Source organism: Convolutriloba macropyga, chromosome 10 (assembly GCF_964194025.1).
Source record: "Convolutriloba macropyga chromosome 10, txConMacr16.3, whole genome shotgun sequence".
Lineage (NCBI taxonomy): Eukaryota > Metazoa > Xenacoelomorpha > Acoela > Convolutidae > Convolutriloba > Convolutriloba macropyga.
This window is the reverse complement of record NC_134477.1, coordinates 36,478,599-36,497,734: the sequence shown is the minus strand read 5'-3', so window position 1 is coordinate 36,497,734 and position 19,136 is coordinate 36,478,599. Positions and strand designations below refer to the sequence as shown.

General features: G+C 36.0%; 1 protein-coding gene across 1 annotated transcript; it reads right to left on the bottom strand.

The window, feature by feature from the left end:
• Window positions 1–450: 450 nt before the first annotated feature.
• On the bottom strand, window positions 451–16,913 carry LOC142347897 (serine/threonine-protein kinase tousled-like 2). The gene is made up of 5 exons (XM_075399055.1): window positions 16,353–16,913; window positions 11,746–12,049; window positions 3,801–3,960; window positions 2,995–3,481; window positions 451–2,395 (listed from the first exon to the last, which is right to left on the bottom strand). The coding sequence occupies exons 1-5, from the start codon at window positions 16,882–16,884 to the stop codon at window positions 1,098–1,100; spliced, it is 2,781 nt and encodes a 926-aa protein (XP_075255170.1). The 5' UTR covers window positions 16,885–16,913; the 3' UTR covers window positions 451–1,097.
• Window positions 16,914–19,136: the final 2,223 nt, after the last annotated feature.

Below are 19,136 nucleotides of genomic sequence, written 5' to 3'. Positions count from 1 at the left end.
GAATAAAAACCTGTCATATCAGCATTTCCCGTTTTGAAAAATTATCTGTTGGAAACGGTAATTGCAATCATTTATTACCACTGAAATTTACAAAAAGCAAAAAATAAGACGGGCAGAGAGACTTTACTGCAGAGAGTCCAGCTGAGCAAAATACTTTTATTCTGAAGGAATAGGGTTCTCAAACCTAAGTCGAGAATGATCTACGCAAAGAACTCACCTAGTCAATTGTTTGTGGCACGATATTTCATACCGCACGCACAAATTACCAGTGGAACTATATTGCCATGCCTATTTGAGAGTATTCAGCGCGTTCATTTAATTTCATGTTCATTGGGGTCACGATTTGAAGAATCCAAGACAACTCAACTCGCTATTTCACCAAAACTAGAGGCGAAATTCGGCCGAATTATCCGGTGTCAGAAGCTGATTGTTTAAGGGGTGAGAAAAGAATGAAAATTTAAATATTTATTGAAATAATTGCGATAAGAAAGTAATAGCAGATCATCATCTGAGTTGAGTTTAATCTTTTCAAGTCAATCAACGGTTGCTAATCTCTTTCTCTCGTTTGCCAACCAATTGAGAGGAAGAGATAAAACCAACACGTTCAAATGTTATCACAAAATACTCAAAAACTTAATCTATCACAAAGAAAAACAAAGTTTGTCAACGCTTTGTTTTGATTTCATTATAATTATCTCAACTATTTGCAATATTAGAGGCTGTGTTGGAAATACGTGGTGTTGGTGGTCCATTATAGAGACTTCGATAATTGGAGTTTTTGCCACTAGGGGAATAGGTGAGATAGCTTCATAACAGCAGCATCTTTATTTTGGTGTATCCGATTCAAGGGATGGTTACATAAGACGATTGCGCAAGACGGGATTACATCAGTCAGTCACACTGTTACGTAACCGGTGATGTCAGCTGAACTTTCCCGAGCAGTAACAGTAATGATTTATGTGAGCTAAACTGTACAGCGATGATCGACGTACAACAGTTACATAAAAGGACACACAACATTAAAATCTTGATAAACTGTAGGATAATAGCCATAAATATTCAATCTATGTGTTCTCAAGAATCCTCCGAGAAAGAGACTAATTTGCTGAATATAGATGCTGCGGGGCTGTGAGGTGCGTTCCATTGGGGTTCCCTTGATACTGGGCAGGGGAGGGGTGATTGGGGGTGACTGCATTGTTGGTTGTATTGTTATTAGAAGGGTTTTGGGTGGCCAGCACATTGGGTTTGGACGATATCAATATGGGCGTGGACGCGACTATAGGCTGTTGATTTGCCGACGTCTTGGTCGAGGTCGCGTTGGAACCCCCGCCCCCGTGGTTCCCAATCGTAACCTGAGCGTATCCCTGATGGGGCATAAAACTATGAGAGTTCTTCATACTGGAAGATGCATCGGTTGCGCTTGTCCTAAAAACGTTGGACGAGCCAACAATTGAGCTAGGGTTCCCGAAATTGCCGAGGGGGGAGTTGTTTTCCAAATGCATGTTGGCAACCATAGGGGAGGAAGCAGCGCCTTGGTTATGGACAGGGGTACTAGCACCACTTACGTTATTGTTCATATGCGATTGCTGTTGCTTGTTGACGTTGATGGAGGGGGAGCTGATTCCGACCACCCCAGTGCCCGTTCCACCAATGAAACCCGAATGATTGATCAGCGACAAAGCGGAGTTGACTGCACTGTGTGCGTTGTTCCCACTGCTATTCAAACTAGAATTGACCGCACTTGCGCTGTTGTTATTATTGTTGTTATTATTGTTACTATTGCTGTTCACCGACGAAGACCTGCTGTAGCTTCTGTTTGGAGGAACTAAATACTCATCATTGGCAAGTGTCAAAACATCGGGACGTTGGTGTACTCTTTGCAGACACCTTCGGATAAAATTTTTTGCCTCGGGTGATATCGCTGGCTTCGTTGGGAATTCGACCGGACCCGCATTTCGGATGGTGTCATTTTTCAAAATACTCGCTTGCGATTCATTATGTCCGTACGGCTTTTTGCCGTACAAAATTTGGTAAAATAGCACCCCTACACTCCATACGTCAACTTTGGAGGATATTACAACTGGACCTTGAGCGGCGTCATCAAAAACTTCAGGAGGAAGATACCAGTAGGTTCCAGTTCCTTGAGAAGTTAGCTCGATTCCGCCTTGCGTTTCGCTGTAAGCATCTTCGTCCATGATCTTACTGAGTCCAAAATCAGTGATTTTTATTTCTCCTACGTGTGAGTCTTTTCCCATTAGGATGTTGGCTGGCTTCAGGTCATAGTGGATGATTGGCTTCTTCAGCTGGTTCAGATACTTCAGGGCGGAGACTACTTGTTGAATTACAGATTTCGCTTCTCTTTCCGGTAAATTTTTAGACTGCTTTAAACAAAAATCTAAAACACACACCCGGCATTAGGTTGCATACAAAGAATTCAAGAGGGAATAAAATGTTTCAGAAAACCTAAATTGAGAGTTTTTAAAAAATGTGCTAATTAACTTTATAAGAACCAATTTATTTGTTTTGTTCTTTCTGTTAGCTCTTCGCATTTTGACACATTAAACACTTTCAATCAGTTTCCAACAGCAACTAACACAGCAATGGATCAAAATTTATCTGTAGCTTAAGCTACTATATTTCTCCAGGCACACGTGTTTAAGATCAATAAACTCAATGGGGGTAATTAAACATTTCCGCTGCGTCATGTCACCGCATGTTCATGAAATCATTGAAAAGAACGCTGATTTCGCGGCCACTAAAGAGTGAGTCCCACAAAGTTGCAACGCAGGCGATTGTTCGAAAAACTGTAGACATACATGAACATCAAAATGCTCACTTGTTAGTGCATTTTTATCGCCGTTAACTAAAATATCCTATTTCACTGCATGTTTAAAATTTAAACTCTGACCTCTGAATTGAAGTTTTCGGAACATTCGCATGCGTTGCAACTTTATGGAACAGACTATAGAAAAATGGTGAAAGTAAAGAACTTACCAAGATCATTGCCATCACAATACTCCATAACAGTGCAAAAAGAGTCCTGTGATATCTCGAAAACATCAAAAAGTCGCACAATGCGCGAGTGGGAAAGCTGTTTATGGATCTCGTACTCTCTACAAGCATGCTTGATATAGTTCTGTTTCTTTTCCTCTCTCCATTCCTTATTGCAATGGTGAATCTTGCACGCTACGAACTGTTGTTCACGAAGGTCGAAAGCCTTGTAAACTTCACTAAACCCGCCTTTGCCCAACAGCTCTAACAGCAAATATCGATTGTTCAACGTCGGAAAATTCCTGTATTGGCTTTCATCTTCTGCGTTCTGTCGCTTCAGATCTCGAACATGTACGTTTCGTTCACGCTCTATCTTTTCTAGCTCTGTCGCCAAGTCGGATTCTTCTTTGCGCAGCCAAAGAGCCCGCAATTTTAGAATTTCGTCTCTTTCGTGAAATTCATTCTGGGTTAGCGTTGTTACCGACATTTTCTAAAATAAAAGATATAAATTAAACTTATTTTCCCATATTATAAAAAGTCGTTTTAAAAACAAAATTTCATAGACTTCATTGGAGCTGATTAGAAAATTATTGTACTCAGGTTCTAACATTTTTTTGCACCGATACAGAGCAAAGAGACCAAATTAAATTTGATATTAGTCCAAGAGCTATTTGTCTATTACCATTCATATCAAACTTTGAAATATTTCGTTGTTGATAAACACACATTGTCAAGGCTACTTATCAGCATCAACAGCATTTAGATACAATACTGTTGGCCCAGACCCCATCATTTTTAAGTACATTTACCTTTTCTGAGTTGGCCTTAGTTGAGGAGTGATCGGAGTTGTTCTGGGATGAGGAGGAGGGAGGGGGCTTCTGTTTGACCAGCTGTTTCTTCTCCTTTTCCATCTGGTCTCTCTCCTTGGCTATCTCCTCTTGCCTCTTCGAGATTTCTTTGAACGCGAACCTAACAACATGTTATTCACTCAACTCTTGTAAAATAACATCAGCAAGATATTTTTTTTCAATTTTTCGCGCCTGAATTAACCCATATTGTGTTAAAAAAGTGTAAGAAGTAACGGAATAGAAAATCTGAAAACTGGTTACACAGATAAAAGAAACTAAAAAATTTAAGCCTCATTTGGTCAAATGCTCTCAAATTAAATGCGACAAAAATAACTTAACGCTCTTCAAAAAAAGATCCCAGCAATTGAACCAAAATGACTGCTTTTTAACATACAAAAATATCCGAGAAAATGAGTAGAACTAAAAATTCAGAAGATTAGAATTTTAGTTTCACAACGACGACAAAAGCTCGAGAGTCGCAAAAAAGTAAGAAAGCGCGAGTTTTAATGATAAACAAGGCGGCTCGTTAATGTGCGTTCGCACATGATGTTCCGACCCGAGCTCATCTACATTTTTGACTAAATTGTCAAACAAATGAAGAGATAACAAAAAAATAGATGTTTGAGTTTAAAGCAAACGTTACACAACTTATCTACTAATTGAATTACATGATGCTATGCCTCATTACAGCGCCAACGTGATCTGACATTAAAGAGACTAAGAGACAAAAAAACAAAATTAGCACAAACAAAAATTTCACGGCAAAAACGGAATATCTAAATTTAAAAGCACCTAGTAACAACGTCAAAGTGCAGTCAGGTAAAACCTTAACTACACAAGTTTACTTTTTTCTAACAATACAGCAGATGGAAAATTTTCTTAATGAGACGGGGTAAAAAGTCGACAAAAAGAACGAACGGTGAGGCGAAACATTAATCAACATTTTTTACACCAAGAAATTTCAAAAGTCTTAAAAATCATTAGCTTTTAACTAAACAATCCTTAATAAAATACTAAAACTCATTACAAAACCAAAAGGACCGGTCTTTAGTTAGACTAAGCCATAGAAGCGAACTGAAGAGAAAATCAAAAAATTACAAACGATTTGCGAAAACACAAACTATTGCTACCATTAAAGTCATTAACTATCATCTGAATATTATGTCTTTCAATTCAATTCTTCGATTCTAGTTATTCAGCTGAAGGATTTAAACTGAGAGATTAAATAAGTTTTCTTGAGCCACATTTGAAAACCACTGGGATCTGTTATTACGCGATTGTTCTGAAAGAGGAAAAGAATCACAAAAATTGGCCACTCAATAAACGTTCAGAAATACGCAAATTGTCCAAAAAAACGCAATCAACAAAACAAACATTGTGCCAAATAATATCAATCGATAAGTTATCTCTTGAAATACAAGAAATTGGATGGGACCTCTCATTGATGAAAATAAGTTACAATTTGACGAAAAGAACAACAAAAACTGAAAAGTTTGAAAAAAACTTCAATATGATTACCATAAACTTTAAGACTGTTCGCTATAAACTAACAGCTTCGGGTAACATCACTAATTCAATGCTCATTTAGAAGCCTATGAGAATTGTCAGCAATTTAGGGCTACCTAAAGAACAAAAACAGCAAATTCAAGAAAAAATTGAGCGAAGGGTCAAGGCATTAAAAAAAATGAAATTTTCACTAAAAACTCTTCTATTTTCAATCAATTTTTAAGAGCAAGGAGATTTCTCTGATTTCTCAATATAATTTCAAAAAATCAACAAACATAAACAAATACATTAGAACGAAATTTTCGAGAAAACACGTATTATCAACGCAATTAATTTCATTAGCCTTCAGCACAAGCCAGTAAATACGCTAAATTAAGCCTCGACGGGACAATAATGTTTGTTTGACAATCATATTTCATCAATAAGACCTTACAACAAGTTATTGACTATGAAAACGACAACAGAGACAGGCAAAAACCAAAAATTGGGAAGAAAAGTGACAGAAGAATATGTCGAAGCAATTCAAATCATAAGCTCTCTGAAAACTTGATCTATGATCCATTGAACTTTATCCCTAAAACAATGGGGACCATCTGCAGTAGGATGATGTAGTAAGATTTCAAAAGCATCCAAAAAAAAATTACGCAAAAACTAAAAAAAATTATGAAATCTCGTGGCATTGAAATTTTAAAACTAATAGGTAGATAAAACCGCTAACCAGAATAATTGTGGCTGCAGTAGAACGGAAAAAGATTCCGCTAGTACTGACATTGACCAACAGTTCAAGAAAAAAAGTTTAGGATTGGTTAATATTCAAAAAAAAATCGAAAAATTGTTTTTAACTCATAACAGCCATTAAACTCAAAATCTTTCAACGGCGCTCAATATGTACGCGCGGATATAACCCGATGGGAGGAAAAAAATGTTTGTTACACATAGATAATTAACATGAATTCATAATAAGTCATATGACTGTCAAAACAACAAAAACGGGCAAAAACCAAAATTCGGTAAAAAAAAGTGGAAGAAAAAAGTGTCGAAGCCAATTAAACCATTAGCTTTTCTCTGAAAACTTTATCTGTGCTCCACTGAACGTCCTCTTGAAGCCAATGGGATTAAAATATGATTTGGATAATGTGTATAATGTTTGGATAATGTGATAAGAGTTCAAAAGTAACCAATAATAAAAAAATATCCAAAAAAAAATTTAAAAAAAATTGAAATCGTGTGTCATTGAAGACATATAACTAATAGTTAGAACGCAAAACCGCTAACCAGATTAAATTTGGTTGCAGTAGGAAGGAAGAGGGTGATGTCACTCCTGGACTGACTTACAGTTTACGATAATAAATTTTATTCTTTAATGTTCAAAAAACCGAAAAATTATTTTTCAAGTCTTAACAGCCATTAGCTGGCCCCTCAAAGCACTAGATATGTTCACTTAATGCTCACTAAGGAACATATTGCACTGTTAGTCAATGAATCTATGCCATAGGACTCCAAAAAATTAGTAAAACCTCAAAAATAAATTCAAAATTTCAATTAAAATTACGAAAACTCAGAATCGAAGCCAAAAAAAACATGAGCAAATCCTTGAGAACGATGTTTCTTGTTCATTGGGCTTAATTTGACTGTGAAGGAGGTTTGTCATTAGTAGAACCTTGATACAAAAAGTGACTTGTCTCTAGGTGACTTAAAAAAAGCAAAAAAAGAAAAATTTTATAAAAAAAGAGCTCTCAAATAGAATTCGAATTTTTTTATAGTGAACTTCCCAATGAGACCAGAACTAGTCCTTTTATCGCCTTTAGTCTATTAGGAAGAAAAAATTGGTCCATTTTTTAGCGCGAAATTTAATTTTGAAGTACTATTTTTATAGAAAATATTTTAATTTGGAGAAAAATTACACTAAAAGTGAACAAATATCGCGTGTTCACACAAAACTTCAATCCTCGATAATTCCTCGAAAAAAACAAAAATAAAAAAAAAATCTTTTTAATTTTGAATTCTACGCTGGACCAGCTTTTTAATGATACCACTCACATTTCTCTACGACGAATATATCGATCGGCCAAAATTGACTGAACAAAAAAAACCCATTTGAGTATATAGTCCCCCCCCCCCACAAGTGGGGTCGGAACAATAAACGGGAAATTTACTGTTTTGTGGACTACAGAAAGCCTTTGACTATGTTCAGAATAACAAACTGCACAAACTGCTTGAAATTCTAGCTGACCTTTACATAATTGACAAATACTTCATAATACTGCAGAACTTGTACATTGAGCAGGATGCAACCATACGATAATCAACTCTCAAACCCTGTACGGACGGAGTGAGGGGTAAGACACGGATGCGTAATGTCACCTTACCTGTTCAATCTTTACTAGGAGGTAAAATTACGCACCGTAAAAGCTGCCCAGAGTAATAAAACAAGGTATGCTGATGACAACAACTAGGAATATTACCAGAATAACGTAATTTCAGTCAATGAAAAATGCAAGAGATTATAAACGGAAATAAACAAAGACTTCGATTGAACGGTGTACTAAAGACATTTCCACTCGAATCACGATAGCTAAATAAGCCTTCATGACCATGAAAAGTGTTCTATGCAACATCAGGATGCCTTTCCCACTTAGTTATCGCGTCCACTGTTGCCATGATTTTCCAATCCTTCTGTATGGCTCGGAATTATTGACGCTTACAAAAACTGACACAGCGAAAATTGAAGCTGCAGAAATGTGGTTGCTAAGAAAAAAAAGGAGAGGATTAGCTGGGTAACAAACAACGAACATGGAAGTCTTTAATAAGACGATAAGGCGCAGACTGTTACTACGATGGCTAGCGAATGGGCAAGTTCTTTGGAAAGAAGTGTTTGAAAGAGTGCACAGAAGAAACCTCATAATCGCCGCTGTTCATTGATAAGGCGAAAACAGATGCGCCAAGCATCTGCATTCAAAACCAACAATTGCAATCGTTTTATTATCAAACTTCCGAAATGAAAACGTGCTAAACCTATTAAAGTTGTGCTAGAAAAGTCAAAACGTTCTGAGTTAAAAAAAAGTCCAAGAAAAAATTGATTAGAACTGAATTTTAAATCTTTTGCAAGGAGTTTTATGCTGACAAACATTTGTAACCTTTATTTATCTTTAAGATCTCAACCTTTATTTTTCTTTAAGATCTCATGTCTAGGATCTTACGATTGATAAAAATTTTTAAATGAAAAAGGAGACTTAGTAAATTATTGTAACCGGGAAAGGTCAGAAAAGAAAACAAATTTCAATGTATATAAAAACTTGCCTTCTGCTTGGAGAAATAGAACCTCGAAAAAAGGGTTTTAGATTTTCCGAGATATTTTCAAAAGTGAGCCTCTTATCTCAGAAATCAGTTAAACTTCGAAATATTCACACAAATAAGTTTCCAAATTCTTTTGACCTTTTATTGAAAAAACTCGATTTTAATAAAGTGGCTTCGTTGACAAATTTAAGAAATAAAAATTAACCAAAACTTTTGAGAAAAATTGACCAAATAAAGTATAGGCTCACGGCGTGAAAAACGAAAACATACCCGGCAGATTGCCGGAAAATAGCCGCCGTTGATTTCAATAAGCATGATTGGGATTGAAAGAATATTGAAAAAAAAATTTTGTACAAAAACAATTTTTAAGTCCGATTTATTTTGATGGCATTTCGTAGTTGAACATAACGTACTTCTGTTTCTTAGAGAGAGGCTACAGGGGCTACTATCAATACCAATAAGCATTAGAGATGGTAACTAAGACTTATAGGAACGACGTTCAAAGAGCGGGCATCTAAAATTGGGCTTTATGGGTTTATCCCGTTTCTACTTCTGACTTCAATTTTTTATACTGATTCTGTTCATTTTGAATTGCTTTGCTGAGCAACTGATGTTCAAAATCACTTTTAGCAGAATGAGAGAAGAGAGAAACTAGCCTAGAGAAGTCAAAAAGATATCACGCAAAATGTTGAAAAAGCGGCAAAACGAGGTAAAGCGAAACATTTTTTCATTCGACGAAGTAAAAAAAATAGGAGCGCTATAATAGCCGGCTGAGAAGATGAGGGCGGCTATTAAAAACTAATTTTTTAAAAAAAATTGAGCGTTGATTGTTCCTCAAATCAATAATCTGAAAATTTCTTTATATGGATAGATTAAGTATCTATACAAGTTTACCACTGATATAGCTCTTCTACGTCGGTGCTTAGAGCATCAAAGACCTACGATTGACGTAACAAAGAGAAAGTCAAGCCCTCAAAATTCAAAAATTTATTTTGAGCATGTGAACAACACCATTAACATAGCCGGCAGATTGCCGGAATAGCTGCGAAAGAATAGACCTGCGTGCCATATAATAGAGATAGAAACAGAAACAGATCTAAATTGACAAATATCGACGCCGCTCAAAAAACTAGGTGAAAAACATTTAGCGATAAATTAATAAAGCTTGTTAAAATTCATTCCACAGAAGCCTCTTATTAGGGACCTTTACTGCACAAATGAGTTCCCTTGACCTTAAACAAATTCAAACTAAACTTAAGTTTTAAAGTGCAAAAGTCATTTTATTGAGTGAGGTAAGTCACGTATGATCAAAATATAATCACGCAAATAACCTAAAAACTTTTGCTAAAGCGAGTTCCGTGCGCAAATGCCGTTAGTGAGAGGAAGAAGTCATTCAGAAAATTTGACTTTTTCAGCTTTGCTGTGTGAACAAATGTAAAACGAAAAAAGAGCGTCAGACGACGAAACAAAAAACATAGCAGGACAAGTCCTGACGTACAATTCAAAGAATTTTCATTGACTAAACAGAAAAACTAGACCTAGAATGGACTATGAGTGAATTGAGAAAACCATTTTAAAAAATCAGATCAAAAAATAAAAAAAAACCAAAAAACTGTCAAAATGCCGCATGTGAACAAAAAAACCACTAGCGATAAATTGAAATTTGCTTCCAACAAAAAAAACTAGGTCTAGAATGAACGATGAATGGATTGGGAAAACCATTTAGAAAAAAACCCAATCCAAAAAATCGAAAAAAACAGTAAAAAACAAAGTGAAATTGCCGCATGTGAACAAAAAACCACTACCGAGAAACCGAATTTTCGTTCAAACACCATTTTCGCACTCTACTTTAAAATTAGAGCAAAAAAAATTCACGCCGCAAAACCACTAGGTTTTGCGCTCCATTTCCTGTTTCGGCGTGACCAAAATCACTACTCCAATTTGACTTCAAAAATCATGAAAATGTGTGACCAGATCTTAAAAAAAAGACAGCGCCCCAATACAATTCAAATTCTTTGAATTGTAAAAACCAAGAGCACCGCAATATAGCTTCGCGCAGCTTACAGCTTCGCAGCTATAAAAAAACTCAGCAAGGTCCGATTAATTGCTTTCAAAATTTTTGCATGACTTTTTGCTCTTTGGTTCTAGAAATTTATTCCGTCTCCAGCGAATTTGCGTGTTCTACATAGCTCTCATTTCGAAATTGAGTCTGTTGCCAAAATAAATCTGATTTTGAGCAAAAAAGTAGCAACTTCTGAATCGCTTAATGGTTAAGGTAGCAAGCTGCTTCACAGGAGGTCGCGGGTACGAACCCCTCTCGCGTTGATTTTTTTGCACCTATAAAAATTTATAAGGTACAGATCTAAACTATATTGTCCGGCCTGTAGTTCAAGGGCAATTCATCCGATGTTAGTCGGTTTATGCTTAGGAAAACTTAAGAAATGTGCAATTGTACACTCATCTTCTGCTAAGAAGAAGCACATAGCAAGAAAAAACATTAAACCCATTTTTGAATATACATTTTGTATATTTTATTATGCAATTACTTAATTTAGTATAAGTCAGCGAATTCGAAACGTGAAAAGGCAGGAGAAGTGAAAATTATGATAAATCGATTCAGTTTTTCAAGAGCTTTCCATTGATACCAATTTTTATCTCCGGTCAAAATTGGCTTTAAAAAAGTATGGTTGGTATATAATTCCTAGCCCCAAATAAATTTGGAGGGTTGGAACAACCCAACCTATTGATATGAATGATAACGCACGATGACATCAAATGAGGCTATGTAAATAACATGCTACCTTTCTCCTGCTAACAAGATTTCATCTGCGGCATGTGAGAACCAACTCATGCCAATCATTCGCTCCGCTAACAGAGTAAAAATTAGTAGGCAGGAAACAGCCCCAATGTATTTGTGGCATAACTATTAGGCAACTTAAAGAAGTCAAAAATTGCCACTATCACTATGGTTATAATTCTTCTCAAATTGTGTTTTCCCGCGATAAGTTCTCAAAGGCACTAACAATGGTCTATTGTAAATATAGGTATTTAATACAACGATGCAAATCCAGATAGATATTGCATAGTTTTAAGACCAACTAACCCGTCTTGCCACTGTTCGACATACGTAGCACCTTGTCGCACATTGACAAACTGTCCCAACCTCAGTTTCTTCTCCAAAGTACACCGCCTAGTCTCTCGCCTCTCTGCCCTGGCCTTCTCAATCAACAGTTCTCTGATTATATCTGAAAACCTCGACACTGACTCACGCAGTCCCTTACATTCGTTCTTCAGCTGCTCGTTTTCTTGGGCGGAGTTCTCCATTCTGTGGATTAGACTGTAGATCTGGGAATCACGCTCTTCCAAGTTAGACACGGAGCGCTGCTGCTGTTCTTGTAAAACGATGCCTGAAAAAATGGAGCTAAGAATCAACAAGGGTCACAACTCAGTGCAGTATGTCATCTACACGTGCGTTTGCCCAAAAGCAGACAGATTATGTCCAAGATATGCATGTTCAATTGATATTGCTCTGAGAGGAATTTTTTTAGAACCAAAAGCTCAACAAAATTTTAGCAACAATGCAAAAACAGCGGAGCCATTTGAAATTAAAAACATCGAACCTAAAAAAAACAAGAAACCACAATAACTTAGAGCAATCCTGCAAAGAAAGTTGTTTGTCAATAGTATACAAACTATTAGCATAATCTATTTTCTCAACAGATGTAAAAAATGAGCCGAAAAGTATTTAGCCAGATTGACATAAATTAACGACAAATATTATTGTTCCGACCCCACTTGTGGGGGGGGGGGGGGGAGGAACCATATACTCAAATGGGTTCTTTTTTGTTCAGTCAATTTTGGCCGATCGATATACTCGTCGTAGAGAAATGAGTGGTATCATTAAAAAGCTGGTCCATCGTAAAATTCAAAATTAAAAAGATTTTTTTAATTTTCGTTTTTTTCGAGGAGTTATCGAGGATTGAAGTTTTGTGTGAACACGGGATATTTGTTCACTTTTAGTGTATTTTTTCTCCAAATTAAAATATTTTCCATAAAAATAGTATTTCAGAATTAAATTTCACGCCAAAAAATGGACCAATTTTGTGTTCCTAATAGACTAAAGGCGATAAAAAAGACTAGTTCTGGTCTCAGGGAACTTCACTATCAAAAAAATTTCGAATTCTATTTGAGAGCTTTTTTTATAAAACTTTTCTCTGTTTTTGCTTTTTTAAGTCACCTAGAGACCAGTCACTTTTTACATCGAGATTCTATTAATGACAAACCTCCTTTACAGTCAATTGAAGCCCAATGAACAAAAACAATCGTTTTCAAGGAATTGCTCATGTTTTTTTGGCTTCGATTCTGAGTTTCGTAATTTTCCATGAAATTTTGAATTTCTTTTTGAGGTTTTACTAATTTTTTTGGAGTCCCTACTATTTTTCTGGCATGGATTAATTGACTAACAGTGCAATATGTTCCATAAGGAGCATTAGGTGAACATATCTAGTGCTTTGAGGGGACAGCTAATGGCTGTTAAGACTTAAAAAATAATTTTTCAATTTTTTTGAACACTAACAAATCTTAGTTTTTTCGTGAACTGTTAATCAGTGTCAGTATTCAAATGACCCACTTGATTTCTACTGCAACTAAAATTAATCTGGTTAGCGGTTTTATCTTCTAACTATTGGTTATATGACTTCAATGACACAAGATTTCATTTTTTTTTTAATTTTTTGGTAATTTTTGTATTATTGGTTACTTTTGAACCCCTATCACATGATCCAAACATTATACACATTATCCAAATATTATTCTAATCTCATTTGCTTAGAGACGACGTTCAGTGGATCACAGATAGTTTTCAGAGAAAAGCTAATGGTTTAATTGGCTTCGACACTTTCTTCTCGCACTTTTCTACTGAATTTTGGTTATTGCCTGTTTTTGTTATTGTTTTCACAGTCATAAGACCTATTGAGATGTCTTGTTAATTATTTATGCATGACAAATATCCTTTTCCTCCCATCGGTTTATATCTGAGCGTAGTTATAGAGCTCCGTTGAAAAGTGGCTGTTAAGAGTTTAAAAATAACTTTTCGAAAAATTTTTTTGAACATTAACCAATCCGAAACTTTCTTTAGTGAACTGTTGGTCAACGTCAGTACTAGAACAATCCCTTTTCGTCCTACCGCAGCCAAAATTAATCTGGTCAGCGGTTTCATCTTCTACCTATTAGTTTGATAACTTCAATGCCACGAAATTTCATAAATTTTTTTTTAATTTTCGGGAACTTTATTTTATTTTTGAATCCTTTTGAAATCTTATCAAATCATCCTACTGCTGACAGTCCCCATTGGTTTAGGGAAGAAGTTCAACGGATCATAGATTAGGTAATCAGAGAAGAGCTTGAGTTGAATTGCTTCGACATTTTCTTCTGGCACTTTTCTACTGAATTTTTGGTTTTTTCCTGTCTCTGTTGTTGTTTTCATAGTCAGAGACTTGTGGTAAGGTCCTATTGATGACATATGATTGGCAAACAAAGTTGTTGTCACATCGAGACATAAGTGCGTATTTACTGGCTTCCGTTGAAAGCTAATGAATTTAATGGCGTTGATAATACGTGTTTTCTCGAAAATTTCGTGGTTCTAATGTATTTGTTCATATTTGTTGATTTTTTGAAAATATATTTAAAAAAATAAATCCCATTGCTCTTAAAAAGTAATTGAAAATAGAAGAGTTTTTAGCGGAAAGTTCATTTTTTAATGCCTTCGACACTTTTCTCGCTCATTTTTTTCTTGAATTTGCTGTTTTTGTTCTTTAGGTAGGCGTAAATTGCTGACAGGTCTCATAGGCTTGTCATTGAGGATTAAATGAATGATGTTTCCCGAAGCAGTCAGTTTATAGCGAAAGTTTATGATAAACATTTTGAAATATTTTTCAAACTTTTTAGTTTTTGTTGTTCTTTTCGTCAAATTTTAACTTTTTTTCATCAATGAGAGGTCCCATCCAATTTTTTGTATTTCAAGAAATAACATATCTATTGATATTATTTGTCACTGATGTTTTGTTTGTTGGACAATATGCGTTTTTCTGAACGTTTATTGAGCGGCCAATTTTCGTGTTTCTTTTTCTCTTCTTTCAGACCCAACGTAATAACAGGTCCCAATGGTTTTCAAATGTCGCCCAAGTACACTTATTTAATCTCTCAGTAAAAATCCTTCAGCTGAATTAGTAGTAGAAATAACAACTGAATTAAAAATACAATATTCAGATGATAGCTAATGATTTTAATGGTAGCAATAGTTTGTGTTTTCGCAAATCGTTTGTACTTTTTTGAGTTTCTCTTTAGTTCCTTTCTATGGCTTAGTCTAACCAAACACAGGTCCTTTGAGTTTTGTAATGAGTTTTTAGTAATTTATCAAGGGTTATTATGTTAAAAGCTAATGATTTTTAAGATTTTTGAAATTTCTTGGTGTAAAAAATGTTGATTTATTTTCAAATTTCGCCTCACTTGTCGTTCTTTTTGTCAACTTGTTACCTAGTCTCATTAAAAAAACTTTCCATCTGCTGCATAGTTAGGAAAAAGTAAAATTGCGTAGTTAAGGTTTTATCTGACTGCATTTTGACGTTGTTACTAGGTGCTTTTAAAATTAGATATTCAGTTTTGCATTGAAATTTTTGTTTTTGCTCGTTTTGTTGTTTTTTTTTGTCTCTTAGTCTCTTTAATGTCAGATCACGTTGGCACTGTAATGAGGCATGGCATTATGTAATTCAATTAGTAGATAGGTTGTGTAACGATTCTTTTAAACTCAAACATCTATTTTTGTTATCTTTTCATTTGGTTGACAATTTAGTCAAAAATGTAGATGAGCTCGGGTCGGAACATCATGTGCAAACGCACATTAACGAGCCGCCTTGTTTAGCTAAACGCTCAATGGAGGAAAAAGAATTTAAATCATAGGGTAATCTTAAGCAAATTTCAACTAGCCATACTAACAATGACGCTTTTGTGTCAATCGGTAAAAAAAAATCGCTTCAAATGTGAGTGCAATGAGGGTGAATGACGTCACAGATCTGACAGAAATTGATGATAACCGAAGAATATATGGAAGGTCGAAATTTAAATAAAGATTTGCCCACAGAACAGAAAATATTAGCTGTCAAAACATAAAAAACTAAGTAATTTCCAAACATCTGCACACTATTGACTGCCGAGGGGTTGGAATTGGCAGTAGTCTACTTGGCAGTTACGCTATTTTGTAAATATTTTTTTGCAAAAAAACTGCTTGAAAAGCGATGTGGGGTCCATAGATGGGGGGAGGGAGGTTGCAAAGTCGAGATGTGAGGGGGTTCAAATCGAGATGTGGAGGAGGGTCGACAATGGGAGTGGTGGGGGTCAAACTTTTCAGATTGAGAACCGCCCTTCACAAAATGAATTTGTCTCCTCAAAACAATTTTGGCGAATCACATTCTTAGAGTACTGCTTAGGGCTCTTAGAGAAATGCCCTCTGAGTGCTACCTGTATATCCCGTTTCAGGACTAATATAGTTGCTACAAACTTCGTTTGAGAGCAATTAATCAGAAGATATTAGATGTATTATAAAGCAAACTATTTTCATTTCTAGAAATTGACTTCACCCACGTACAGGGCTCATTTTCTATCGCTTTGCGTTTTTAATGGTCTTTTTGAATGTTGAGTTTTTTGAATGCTTACCGGTTAATTCGGTTTGAATACTTTGACAGCATGTAACAGACTCGGGAGAATTGGGGTTATGGAATAATCCAATCGCTCCGCTTCGCGGGATTTGTTCCATTTTGGGGTGATTTCTGTTAAAATAATCGTCGATCTTTTTACCATCTTTATCTTTGTCTTTTTTGGACGCTGAAAAAGACTCGTCTGCAATTTTTCTTTTCCTCGCTTTATGCTTTGGCGTCTTAGTTTCCTTGGCATCTTTGACTACAGCTGGCTCTTGATCAGTCTGATCGATTGACATTCCACCCCCCGCACTGACTTCATCGCTCATCGGTTCCTCCGAAGGCGTGGGGGTAGTAGTTCCGTGGTTGTTCGGAGAATGTTGGGAGTTACTTGAATGATGATGATGAATGTTGTTGGATGAATCTTTTCCCGGAAGCGGATGACCTTGCATCCTAGCTTCGAGAAGTTCCAATTTCACAGGATCGCTTCCTGCAAAACTGATATTCAAAACTGCGTTTTCTATGGATGGAATATTTTCTCCATTATCCATATCTACAAAAAAAAACGTTTGAAAATTGTCATTGCTCTTTTGCATAAGTAGATGAAAATAGTTGGAATTCAGAAATAGCGTCCACAGCTTGTTATTAAACAATCTAATTAAGCAAATGATTTTATTACAACGCGGATATATCTGTTCTCTACGCAATTTATTTTTCAAAATTCGGATCTTTTCAGTTCGTGCCCTTGTTCTCTTATGGTAAATCCAATTTTTCATTCAAATAGAGCTTAAACTGTCAAATAAATGCATTAATTATCCTCGAAGTCAAATAAGTACTCATTAAGGAATAACAGGGGCCAATTTATTGGCCTGCGCCTCGAAATATTTCTTCGATTCAAAATGATGAACATAGAAGACCGGCTAAACTGAAGATCAATTAAAACCTTACGAAGAATCAAAACAAGATAGGAAGGCTACGCAACTGCTACCCTAAGAATTACAAGGAAAGGATCATTGAATATTCCTTGTATATACAAGGATCATTGAGGAAAGGATTTTGTATATTGAAGGATTTTGGATATTGAAGGATTTTCTTGGACAAGGTACATAACACGGATCGCCATTTCCGTTGCATCGTGCCAAAGGCAATCGGATACAGTAATAATAATGATCGAGTTTTGCCACACTGTTAACTACCAGAAACAGTTCTTGGAACCTCTCTTCTAAAGAACCCGGAAAGAATCTAATTTGACTATAAGTAAGAAGCAGTAGTAAAAGACTCAATTTTCAGTTTGTGTCCTTTCAGCTTAGTGGGAGCATATTATTTGCATATCTCAGACGCACGTAACATATTTTAATATAATGATCAACTATGTAATGACACGTGCTCTGTTACTACGGGGGGGGGGGGGGGTTCATCACTATTTAAAAAAGGCGTATGATCCACCCAATGGATGGAACAGTGAGCCCCCACTATGAAGCAGCGTAATTAAATTTACCGCAAAAATGCATTGTATTTTAAACTGAGAGCAATATGCTTATCTCTAGGAGCCGAGTCAAAGGTTGAAAAACTACTATACTATTTAGGTGTCTAGCCTCCTCTCCCACATAACAACACTATAAGAAATATCAACCTCAGTTGCACGTTAAGTACCATGGCAGCCTCTCTAAGACGTCATCGGAGAGCGAAACTTATCTTCTTCCGAAGTTATGTTATTGAGTCCGAGTACGTTTCGTCTTTTCTTTCAGAGATTTTGTTGCTAGGACAACCAAGTTTTTGCTGAACACATCTCATGGAACATTAGTTTGAAATTTGTGGGATATTTTTGCAATTTTCGAGATTAGAAAGTTAGGAAGTTTTGGCATTTAATTGTTAGGAACAAATCGCTCGAATCTTCACTGCCAAGGGCTGATCCAAAAAACGATAGCCATTTACAACGAACCCCGTTCCTCCGACAACCCCGTTCCTCCTCAACATCGCACCAATGTTGAAGAGTTCTAACAAAAGAGTTTTTAAGACCAACAGGATATAGCATATTTTGTTGTTTCAAATTGAAGCAAATTCTCTACGAAACACCAACGAGTTGTAATCACCAAGAGAGAAATCAATCAGACGAGAGTCATCACTGCTATTGGTGGTTGTGTTTTAAACTGAGAGCAATATGCTAATCTCTAGGAGCCGAGTCAAAGGTTGAAAAATTACTATACTATTTAGGTGTCTAGCCTCCTCTCCCACATAACAACACTATAAGAAATATCAACCTCAGTTGCACGTTTAGTACCATGGCAGCCTCTCTAAGACATCATCGGAGAGCGAAACTTTTCTTCTTCCCAAGTTATGTTTTTGAGTCCGAGTACGTTTCGTCTTTTCTTTCAGAGATTTTGTTGCTAGGACAACCAAGTTTTTGCTGAACACATCTCATGGAACATTAGTTTGAAATTTGTGGGATATTTTTGCATTTTTCGAGAAGATTAGGAAGTTAGGAACTTTTGGCTTTTAATTGTTAGGAACAAATCGTTCAAATCTTCACTGCCAAGGGCTGATCCAAAAAACAGCCATTTACAACGAACCGCGTTCCTCTGACAACTTTAAGAACTCTGGAGTTTGCGGGCTCCTTTACAATCAATTAGCCTTTTGGAGATTTATTTAGGTGTCCAAAATGCTAACAATGATGCGAAAAATCCTTTAACAATTTCAGCAAGTTCTCCATGCTTCCTATCGCACTGCCATCGTACCATTTTTGCGTTTAGCTTGAGTTTCACATAAGTTCAATTAATGGGATTGTGGCCATACCATAGATTGC

Coding starts and splice junctions, on each gene's coding strand:
- LOC142347897 (XM_075399055.1), bottom strand. CDS start 16,884: ATGGATAATGGAGAAAATATTCCATCCATAGAAAACGCAGTTTTGAAT. Junction 3,482..3,800: donor CTAAGGCCAACTCAGAAAAG/GTAAATGTACTT, acceptor CTTTTATTTTAG/AAAATGTCGGTAACAACGCT. Junction 2,396..2,994: donor TTGTGATGGCAATGATCTTG/GTAAGTTCTTTA, acceptor TGTGTGTTTTAG/ATTTTTGTTTAAAGCAGTCT.